General features: G+C 32.1%; 1 protein-coding gene across 2 annotated transcripts in view; it reads right to left on the bottom strand.

Annotated features, from left to right (window-relative positions):
* The window catches only part of Lerp (lysosomal enzyme receptor protein), a 119,742-nt gene that overhangs the window by 25,952 nt on the left and 81,279 nt on the right, over positions 1-12,511 (bottom strand). For both annotated transcript variants that reach the window (XM_089236616.1, XM_089236617.1), the window contains exons 31-34: positions 9,471-9,678; positions 7,447-7,514; positions 1,636-1,793; positions 399-547 (exon numbers count right to left, since the gene is read on the bottom strand). In XM_089236616.1, the coding sequence (XP_089092742.1) occupies positions 399-547; positions 1,636-1,793; positions 7,447-7,514; positions 9,471-9,678 (583 nt within the window). The remainder of the gene's footprint in view (positions 1-398; positions 548-1,635; positions 1,794-7,446; positions 7,515-9,470; positions 9,679-12,511) is intronic.

Consider the following 12,511-nt stretch of genomic DNA (forward strand, 5'->3'; position numbering starts at 1 on the left):
AAAGCACACAAAACAAAACAATGTTTTTTGTTTTGCAATGCATTGGCTCAAGTGGTGTTATAAACAAATTAGGTGCATATCAGGCTACTAAATGGTAACGAAACAGCAGACCTAACCAAGATTATATCACGATTACTCAAATAAGTCTCTTTATAAAAAAAAATGTTGATAAGAACTTAAAGAAATTAAGTAAATGAAGAGAATTAGTTTGATTTCCTCAATAGTTCTTGTGTTAGCATCTGTTATTTTAACACATCATTTGTGCAGCTATGGTACAAAACAAAAAATGCTTGTTTCAGTGTGTGTTTTTCTCCTTGAAGACGGCTCCATTAGTTCAGAACCAACTTATACAGAAATATATGAGAAATAGAATGTATATGCAAATAAATAAAACACACTCATTTCCATTTTCTTTGCTTTGACAAAGTTGACCATGCCGAGGGCCATGTGTGATCCATCCTTGCCTCGCATACAAACTGCTGCTGATGGCGGACATCCATATGTATCAGAATTCCTTTGGATGCCTCTACACAAATTCAAAAAATATCTATGGAAATAGAAAAAATTCGGAAATTTATTCATAATATTTTGAAGTGTTTAAAAAATTATTAATACACAAATGAATAAGCCAAAATATATATTAATAAAAAAACTAATTTTATAGTTTCTTGTTTACAAAATGAAAAATATAGAATTATAGTTCTTTAGAATGTGCTGTAATTTCCTGAATTTAATCAGCAGATACCAATTTCGCTACTTAAAGGAGAAAAATGTTATAGTATGACCTGCAGCCACGTATAATTTGCATAAAAAAATTTTAATTACCAATTATGAAATCTTGAAGAATAGAAACAGTTGTTTGTAAGTTTTTGTAAAAAAAATATTTGTCTTTTTACTAACGTTTTATGCATCTTATAAATCTCTAAAACTATTTTTTAGAATTTAATTTTAAAATTATTCATTTCTATGCCAACCACTCAGGAAAAAACACCTACAGATAAGATGAAGTCGTATATAATCGGCACTAAGAATTTCGGATACATTTTTTAAAACATATAATTCAGGGAAACACTGAGCTTCTTACAAAAATTCGGGAGCTCACAGCTTTGAAACAATTGCAAAACGTTCTCTGCCAAAGAATAAGTTGCAATTGGTTTTTATATAAGTAGATGAAATTATTAGGCATGTTGTCTTGTCTCATCAATACACATAACATAACATTCATCACATAATTATAGGTTCAAAATTTTTCATTTTTCATTTTCTATGAATGTAAGCAGTATTTTTATAGAAAATGAAAAAATTAAAATTTTTGAGGCTATAATTATGTGATGAATGTTATGTTCTGTGTATTGATGAGACAAGACAACATGCCTAGTAATTTCACTTACTTATTCAAATAAGTAGGTACATTCAAATTTACAAATGTTAACACATTCTAGTTCCATAGCATTTACAGCTTGCTTTGAGTTTATTTCTTTGGAATGGTGTTGCTATGGGAAGGTGTGACAGTCACAAAAAAATACTGACTGCAAACTAAATTCAAGTGATACTTTTCTGAGATATGCACAATCATTTTGTTAAATTTTCAGTAAGTCCCTACCACTGTATACATATATTAAAAATTTCACTTACATATTTCCATCTTCATCAGATGCATTCCAGTTATGAGTTAAACTAGATAACAGATGAAAGTCGTATATATTGCTGCCAAAATCAAACGTACATGGATGCTGAAAATTTCTACAAACAAGATTGGTCTCCCACATAAATACCACTAGGCAGGAAAATTTCTAAGAAAAATAAAACAATTAATTAATTTATTTTTTCATGTCCAAAGGAAAATGTATATGATATCACTTTTCAAAACTTCCGACAAATTTTTATTGCAATAGCACTTGCTTCAACTACTATTAAAATTAATGACAGTTATAATGTAGCTTGATAATATCTGAAGAAAGATGCCTATAAAAAATATGGATGTCAAATACAACAAAATACAGCTAAATAAGACTAAAATACAGCAACCAAATATAACAGCATATATTACGGAAAAAACAAATTACTAAAAATCTATAATACACTTCTTATAAAAAGATTATGGTTGCCTTATTCCAAGTATGGATAGCTTATCAATTTATCCCAATATGTTTGTTGCACTTCTTTTTAAATTTGTCAATTAGTCAATTGTTAGGATTAATGACCACCAGAGGTAAACTATTTCATTTATTGACAACCCTATTAAAAAAGTATAATTTAAATTAACTGAGAGATTGCATCCTTGGACCTTTGGCAGCATAATCAGATGCTCTACCAGCTATGCTACATAAAAGAATAAATAAATAAAAGAACACATCCAGCACTGCCATTTAGAACCAGCAATAAACTGTATGTCCCATCTAATTAGCCCTTGTGTTCAGAAAATGAATGTGGTGCATTTGAAAATAAACAAGAAGCAAACAAGTTCATGCTAAATAACTCATATATTTATCAGGATTTCATTCCCATAAAATTAAATAACATTAACCCTTTAAGAGGTTTTAAAATTTTTCCTGATCTGCATTATAACAGCAACACGCAAAATAACTGGCACTTCTAAAAAATTTACCACCTAATTTTCAAGATTTTTTTTCAGATTACAAGCTGATAACCGCTTTTTCCCCAAAACAAAATAATAATAATGAAAAACATACAAAAGAAGAAAAAAAATTCTGCTATTGATGCTGTATGCAATTACTGGTGAACCACTGATCCTAGAGGCATACTTCCAATTAGAAAAAGTATCCAATTATCCAGATATGTCATTCATGTTCGAAGGGGTTGTATAGTTATTAAAATTAAAAAAAATTAACTTTTTATATGGACCTGTGCCCAAAAATGCAATTAGAAAATTGATGCTGTCTCTCTTGATACCAACAAAAAAACTATGTTTCTAAGTGCAATATTCACTGAGATATTCAAATTCAAAAAACGGAGGGAAGTTGGGAAAAAAAACAGAATGCAGGTAAAACAGTATATTTAATGCAACCTGTATATATTTTAAATGGACGACATATCAGAAAAAAACATATATATATATATATATATAGCTTTTTTTTTTAATTAAGAAAAAAAAACACAATATATATAGTCCACCGATCACGAGAACAACACTGGCTATGTCACGTCGGACGATTCTATTATTTACTTTTAGGTAAAGCAACTGCCCATCGATAATAGCGCATTAGCAACGGCGCTTTCCCGTTTAGCGTCTTTAGCGCTATTTTGGCCTCCTAGAAATTGCACTAAAAGTGCCGTGACAGTGCTCTCGATAACATCGTCATCGCAATGTTTTTGTTGCGTAAACACCGACTGTTCGACAATGTCGTCTTGAGGCATTGTCGCATTAGATTCACAAAAATAAGATCTGGTTGAAATTTTCCAGAATTTGCATGGTAGGGCCTCAGAAAAATTACTGGGTCCGGGAAAGCCAGTGATGCTCTTAAGACGGCCCGGCTGCTCGAGCACTTACGGCACATTATTTTAATACAAAAAAATTATTTTTATTCCGCAGAAGGGATCGAAAACTCCAGCCTTTTTTTAATAATCAGTTCCATGCATCAAGCTGAAGCTGAACACTGCTCGTATAAAACATTTTCGACCATGGCCCCCAGATGGATGGGCTACTACACCTCACACCAACTCCGGTCATATATCGCCATACAGCAATTTCCAACCAGTGGAGTTGAGTGGGAAATGAAGGCTCCATCCATTGGTGGTCGCCCTAGGCTCCGTAGGTAAAGAACTTGTTTCGAATGTCCTATGCCCGGATTCGAACCCATGGACCTTGATGGTAGCCTTCATAGTGGCAGACGAGCTGAAGAGACAAAATCCAGCCTATAGGAGAATTCTTATAATTTTCTCTTTTTTTTCCACACTGTAAATTCAGAATGGACGGCCGATGAAAGATCCCAGCCAGGATCCCTGCTGCAGCATGAGAGGACCATTCTTCCGTTTTATAGTTGTAAACATTGGACCATTTATAGTTGTAAAAAATGATTAGAATCATACAGGGCTCCAGGCCTGGATCCCTGTCAGCCCTGCCCTTGGGGGGACATACCCTTAAGGTGGCTACAGACGTAAACTTGACAAGCAGGCATGCTCAATCTTTTTATTTGTCACCTATTTAAAAAGCCCATATGAGTAGCTTCTGTGGAGAAAGTAAAAAAGGAAAAAAAAGACGATGATATGTCTATAAGAGAAGGTAAACAGAAGAAGAATGGCTAATTGCTAGCAGATGGCATTCTCTTGTTGCGGCATAGAAATTAAACCGAAGAAAATGCCATATACAGTAGTACCATTTATACAGTAGTAATAAATTATTATTATTATATTAATAATACTCCTTTTGTATTAAATTATTAATTTAACGGCTGGAATTAATAAATAAGTAATTTTACTCCCTTCATTACTAAATGATCACTACTCCCTTCGAATTTTTTTCTGTATCAAATATTTTAGTTAAAAATATTAAATTTAATAAAAATTCAAATTTTTTTAAATTAAAAAATTTTACTTCCAAAATTTATAACAATTTTCGAGTACATCATTTAACAAATGCCAACTCAAAAAGCGCAGCTCACTCAAGAGTGTCTTCGACTGGCGGAGTTCACTGAAGCGTGAAGAATACCCGCATAACATAGAGAGAACCGATTTGCGCCAAGACGGCCTTTACTGGCAACCCGGGAAAATTTTTATCCTTTCCCGCGCCGAAATGGACCCTCTCCAGAGAGGGGTGTTCGCGTAACTCTTCACGTGATCTGAGAACTGTATAAATACAGTAATCAACTCAAGGGATCGCTTGATCCGTCCAGAGTATACAAACATATGTTTTTTCTGTGGTGGCAAACACTTTCATATACTAACAAGTACTAAACAAAATACAAGTATACAAATAGACAAACATTACAGAGGCCTTGGTGTGACAACACTCTATACTGGGGGGCGAGAAGTACCTTCCTATTGTAGTAAAATATTAATATAATTGATAATTAGTTTTTGAAAGCTCTTAATTCCTTTTCATATTTTATTTCATTTGGCAGGTTATTAAAATATAATGAAGCCAAATATATGAATATTGCTTTTGGGTTAATGTTTTTTTAGGTTGTATAATATTATATTGAAAACCTTGACAGAGACGTGCGTGCGTGTGTGTGTGGGCAATGCTTGATTTCAAACCAAGTAGGAAATTTTTATAAATAAACACATTAGACTTCAGTATATATAGTTTTTAAATATTAAATCTATAGTCTGATTTATAATTATAGGCAGATGGTGTATGGTTACGAAAGGAAATAATATTTATAGTTTTTTCCAGAGCACTTATTAAAGCATTTAAGTTGGACTCATAATCACCTCCCCAAACACATATAGCATACTGAATAGGTAAGTAGAATCAAGCAAAATAAAGTGTATGAATAAACTGAGGAGATATAATATTTTTCAAGCAATATAAACGAACATTCGTGTATTTTATTTTGTTACTAAGTGCAGTTGCATGAGAGTTCTATTTTAAATTTTTGTTTATAGTGACTCCTAAATATTTAAACTCTTCAGTTTCCAAGACAATCGGACAAAAACATTGGTCATCAGAACATCCCAACTCATGGGATCGAATTATAAGTGTCTCAATATTTTGATTATATAATTGAAAATTTATATATATTTTTTAGTTTTGTTGAGATTCAAGGTTAACTTATTATGCCTCAACCAAGTGTTAATTTCTGTTAAATCTTCAATATCAGATTTCAGTATGGTTAATGTTTGTTCTGACAAAACAATAGCTGTCATCGGATGTAGATCCAGATTATTGATATCATTAACAAAGATTAGAAAAAAAATTGGTCCAAGAACAGAACCCTGTGGGACACCATTTTTAATAATCCTATATGTACCTATTGTATCATTTATTTTAACTGCTTGTATTCTATTTGACAGATAAGTTTTAAACCAGTGATAAGTGTTGCCTCTTAGACCTGAACAATATAACTTATGCATAAGATTTGGATGATCGACACTATCAAAGGCTTTTTTTAAGTCTAAAAACATAGCAAGGGTTCTATTTGCTCTCATTAATACTTTCATATACTTTTTCTGAAAATTTCAAAATTGCCATCTCTGTATTCTTATTTTCAAGGAAACCGAACTGATTTCTCAAAAAAAAAAATTAATTGATTAAATGCAGACATGAGACTTGTGTACTCATCACTGTCCGTGTGTCCGATTTCAATATATCCATATTAATATCTCCAGCATAGATAATATTTTTATACCTTGAATTGCTAATAATTGATCTGAACTCATTGGTATAATCCATTCAAGAAAAATCATGAGATCTGTAAATTAAAATTATGCATAGATCTAACATTTCACTGTACAAATATAAGCTTTCAGCTGTATTCATATTCAAGGCAGTACTTAAAAATTAATATTTGTTATTTACGTATGCAATAACGCCTCCTGATCTATTTTTATTTTATCCAAGTCATTTATGTTACGAATATGATAAAGTTTTACTAATTTCAGTCAATATTTTCTTCACATCCTCCCTTCCCCCCTTTTCCTCCAGCATTCCTTGTATCTCTATATTGCATTCGTATATTGACTATATATTGACTTCGATCGTAACTCAATTTTATCCAGTTCATCGTAAATGTTCTTGATTTTTTCCTTCAAAACATTATTTCACTTCGCAACTTTTCATTCAAACTCTTCATTGTCTGTAATTCTTCCTTTACCTCTGATAGTTCATTCATGTCCTTGAGTGTTTCATCATTGAACTTGATTGATTTTCACAATTCCGTCATTTCGGATTTCAACACACTGCATTCTTCAGAGAATTTTTTTTCTATCTGTTTAGTCATAATTTGCCATTCTTCACAAATAATATCATGTATTTTTTCAAGCTCTAATTTTTCCTGTTTTTCGATCTTTGCTGATATTATGCAGTCAGTACACCGCTATTTTTGTTTCATTTCAGCAGACATTTTTTTTTTTTAATTTGAGTCTGTGGTCCCAATATATTTCGGATGAATAAGTGATTCACAACCAGAACATGAAAACCTTCCCTTCAGGACTTTGCCTTCACAAATTAAACATGTATCCACCATTGTTATGACTGATCAAAACAGATATATTAACATAAATATCAAGAACTCTGTGGACATCATTTGCAGAAATCACTTATGTCTATGGATTAATTTTACTTCATCGACATACTTAGAAATAAATACTTTTCTATCACACACAAACAACTTAAATATTTTTAAAAAATGAGCAATAAATAAATGGTAAATCGGATAAATTCCCGAAGCATAACAATATGCGTGCTTCCTCCTACTGTCATGTTGCTACCCCACATTATAATCTATGCTTAAAAAAATAAAACAAAAGAATTATTACGCTTACCTCATATATTTTTGGATGACCAATTCCAGCAGTAGGATTGCATGTGAAGAAAATTTCAGACGAACGCCCTTTTTAAAATATATATATATATATATATATATACATTATTATTTCAATTTTTAATCAATATTCATTGATTTGATAATTACTTAATGATTTCTTAATAAAAGTTTTCTAACTGTTACATATGCACGTGTGAACTCATAAAATAATTAAAACTAATATCAACTAATTAAATCATAAATTTTTCTATTGGTTAAAAAAAAGAAAAAGCAGTTCACACACACTCTATGTGAAAGTATATACTTTCATGGCTTTCAGAGTACAACTGCACAAGCTCGCATATTAAATTCAAATTGATAAACAGAATATGCAGCGTTAAAATTCTGTGGACTATGTGCGTTGTATAAAATACTACTTCACCAAACACCAATTCTGGGCATATCACTGTATTGCAATTTACTTCCATTCCATTAATGAGTTGGGTTGAAAATGAAGGCGCCAACTATCTGTGGTCGCCTCAAGCTCATTACGGAAAATATCTTACCTATATTTTCCTCTGGGAGTGACAGCAACCTTCCTGATGGTAGCCACTACATATTAAGTATTGAGAGTATATAATATTATACATATTATTTGATAATTTTTTGCTGCACCCCAGTCATTTTCCGCACAAGAGAATTAATCAGACCAGGGCATACAATTTGTTATTCAAAGTGATGGTGTACACAACATTTAGCCTTTTTTTCACTCACCAAGAAGTTGGTGCGCTAACCCCCTCTGTATGGGACTCCCTGCGGTAGCCATCTTTTTTTTCTGTGGTCATGTGGTTAGTCATCTTCGGAAATGATGGCAATATTGCCAATATTTTTGTATTTGTCTACAAGACATGCAGTAAAAGTCTGCTATTATGAGATATGATAATTGCTGGAAAAATTGTCATTATAACAGTTTTAGTTACATGGGTATTTCAATTTTTTGCTGTCCGGAAATAGATTGCTGAACATCACTACTTTACCCGCATTAAAATAATCCTTTATAGATCATTTAGTTATGATATCAGCGGATGAACATGTTTCAAATCTTGACATTGCTATGATTTGCCTCAAAGCAGTTGATTCGTTAAAACATTTCACTGTAGAATATATCGTTATATGTCATATTCACAAAACTACAGACCAACCGAAACAATTGCAATTCTCAATTATTATCTCACGGTTTAATTCCATGGTTTAAAGGACTCTTTCACTTTATCTGAAGGTGTTTCACAATTTTTATAGAACTTTGAACTGTTTGTTTCAATCAAATAAGCCCTGGCTGTGAAAGATGATTGTGGTCTTTCAGTTACTAGACATAACAAAAATTAAACAAAATGTATATTGGGAAAGCTTAAAAATAGGAAAAGGATAGTGAAAATTTTTTTACTTTTCTAAGTACATCCTCTGTGATAGAATAACTTAGAGAACTTTAGAATAATGTTAGCGAAGATTTTGTAAGAATTTTGTTCTTGTTATAGTGAAAGCTTCATAATTTTGGAATTCTTTCTAAACACATATATATTTTTTTTTTACTTTTAACATTAGCTATTTGGCAATTGTGTGCAATCAGTAGTGATAGCAAAATACTCATTATAAGTTCTGTAGGCCTACTTGTTACATCAGGCCTTTACTGTAGTTAAGTAAAAGTCTGTTAGAAGAGTCAGAACCTTTTCTCAACATCTTATGGGGATGAATTTCAGACATAAGGTGGATAATACTAAAGTGGAAGTATTTTAGCTCACTTTTTATCGCAACACTGGCAACAATGCTACGTTGCAACCTTGACATGAGTTGCATTTCTTCCCTGATTCTATTTACTCATACTTAATGCATATTAGTAGTTTTAACTTTCTGCAGCTGTGCAGTGAGATACATTCAAATCCAATGAAGCAGGAACTAAGATCTGAATCCTCCACTTGCAATTACTTCATTTCAACTCAAATCAAGCATTTTCAAATATATCATAAACAAGCAACAATAACTTACTGCCATTCATGCAATCATCTCCGTTTTTATATGACAGCCAAAGTTTATTTGGAGTATAATAAAAGTCACTGGAAACTAAGCCATAGTTTTGAACATCTGATCCATTCTGATAACAGACACCAGCATTCTGGCATTTATCTAGTTTAGATGAGTTCACGTTATCACAGACATTTATAAAGAATGAGCCAATACCATCTTCATCTTTAACCTACAAAAAAAAATTTCAACACAAAAATAGAGCAATCACTTTTCAAGATCTTATTCTTTTTTTGAAAAGAAACTAAGAAATAATCAAAAAATTTGTTTTTTAAATTGGCAATTTTTATGACATTAGATAATTAATGTAATCAATCACAAAAATCAAAATCTTCTGACAAATAGGCAACACATTATCAATAAGGTGCGAGAACATAAATCAGATTTCACTGATGGTGAGTGAGGGATGGAGGAAAAGTTTAAAAACTACTACCGTGGAATGTCCAAACTATTCAGTTTGATGCTAAGAGTTTCAAACAAAAAGAATGTGTGCACTGAAAACATTGAAGAACAAGTTGTTTTTTTTAATCATTCATTTCAACCAAAATGGTTCAAAAGCTTTCTGGAAGTGATATAGAGACGACATTCGAAAAGTGATTCCGAGGCGGACATAAATTAACCAGTCTCAAAGCATGGTAATTCTGATCATTGTGCAAAAATTCAGTTTGTAACACCTTATGCATATTCCTTTGTGGAATTTATAACAAATCAGTGCATGCCGGAATGTGTGTGTGTGTTTATGTGTGGGGCCAAACGTATATATGATGTCAGAGTTGTGCTTGTTTTGTGTTCTTGCTCTCTTTAGTGTTACCATCTGTCTGTCTCCTATATTTTGAAGATGATAAATGCTTGAATTTTCATGTTATGCAAGTACCATGTTGAGGATTTGCCTGCTCTCTGCTGAGAGACTTTTTTGAAAATGGATGATGGCCTCACATTTGCACCTTGAAGTTGGAAAACCGCAGAAAACAACTTCAGCCAATCAACATGATGCCAATGGGGTTAGAACCTGGATCCTCATGATAAAGACTCCAGCAAATAAAACTGGAATTTTAACTAATAACACTGCTGATCTATGTGAGGGCATGCATCCATGTCAACTAAAACATTTATTAGTGAAAGTAGAAATATCACAAAAAAATTATCTTTGCAGACAAAAAATTCATAAGCTGAGGCATCAGTGTACTGGATAAAAGAATAAGCTAGTAAAACTGATGGTGTTAATTAGTCTCATTTCCATTTCAATACTTTTATTGGAAAAAAAATTGGATAAGGTGGATACCATTTAATTAGGTAAACCATGCAAATTAATGCTTATTTTCAGTCCAAATTTTCAAATCACAATATGAATAACGCTCATTAATTGGATACCAAATTTTTTCATGAAAAACGAAGATAAGAATTATCCAGAATAAAGAATAAGATTATCCAGTAAGACAACTCGGACACCTCTTGATGATGCCACCTACTAGCATTGGAGAAGCGCTGACAAAAAAAGTCAACTTGTACTAACGATGGATCTTTACCTTGAGAACCTCTCTTGCAATTGACAACGGTTACAAATTACAGTAAAACCTGTGAGTTTGGACACCTCTACACATTGAACAGTTTTGACAACAGATATGTAAATTTGGTGGCACTTCCTTTTTATGTTGTGTGAAACAAGCAAAACAATCGTCTAATTAATTGTTAATTAAAGTAATTAATTCAACTAAGTTTACTTGTTCTTGATTTTGTCTTAATATCAAGACGGTAGATAAATATGTATGACTATATTGCAATAGAAAGATTTACCAAGAAATAATATCCTTATACTGAGATAAGATTAACATTAGAATAAAGGCATTTTTGAGCAAGATTTGAAAAAAATATTGTTGTAAAGTGATTTATCATAGTATTAAGTATCTTTGTAATGTGGTATCACTGTGAATAATTTTTCCTATTGGTATGTGTGATTAGATAACATTTTAAACAATAATGCTGTCTCTGAATTATGTTACTTAGTTAAGTAAAATAATTCCGATAATTGTTGTTCATTATACAACAACATATATTCATTGAACAACTATTAATTTGTCTCTGTTGCTCTTGCCTTCATAGAAAAATGGAAGCAAACGGCCATGTTTATTTCTGTAACTTAAGCTCAATGACTGCTATCCAATCCTCATTATTTACTGCTTGGCATAGCAATAAAGATAACGAAGATCATTAGTAACAATGTAAGAAAATTCAACCTTTAGTGATGGTGACGTAAATCTACCCCATAATACATTGCAAACCCAAACCCATGAAAATATAAAGCTCTTTTGTCATAACGACATCAGCATAATAGTCCCCCCCCCCCCCAGGTCATTGGAGCATCCAAAAATCGATAGTCTATGACATGGCTCCACAAATTGTAAAAAAACTAGGTGCCATGCTAGAAAGTTTCAAGGTCAAGCATTTGTTTTTAGAAAAAAAAATGTAAAAAATTTGTTTCCTCTATTTCTCCAAGAAAGTGACCCCCCCTCCCTAAATGTTAGACATGCTGATATGAATTTCATAAATTTAGTGTCCTCAGACTTCAATTCAGTAATCACATTTTCAAAATTTTAGGCACCAATATCAATTTTTTAGTAACCATGGTGACTGGGCATCTGGGATTTGTCAGGTGCTAGTTTATGCGCTTCTCTTGAGCCTCCAAAGTTTGCTCACAGCTCCCATGGATTATTTCTAACAAGGTTGTGTTTTGAAAAAAAAAACTACTCATGGAGTAGTTTAGGAGATTCTGAAATTTTTACAGCTCCTCTAAAAAGTGTGAGCCTTATTTAAATATAAATTTTAATTCAATAACAATGTTTATGCAATTGGCGTTATAGTTATAGCAACCATTTCATTACAATGACTGCTAGGGTAAGTCCACATTTGCATGTGAGTATCATATGCATGTATTTCTTTTGATGTAACAAACACTCTTGGTGGAAAGATGGGGTCATTATATGAGCATAGACTGTATCTCATAATTC

Source organism: Pholcus phalangioides, unplaced genomic scaffold (assembly GCF_987345545.1).
Source record: "Pholcus phalangioides strain wild (caught in Gottingen) unplaced genomic scaffold, Ppha-v1.0 ptg000009l_1, whole genome shotgun sequence".
NCBI classification, from domain to species: Eukaryota; Metazoa; Arthropoda; class Arachnida; order Araneae; family Pholcidae; genus Pholcus; species Pholcus phalangioides.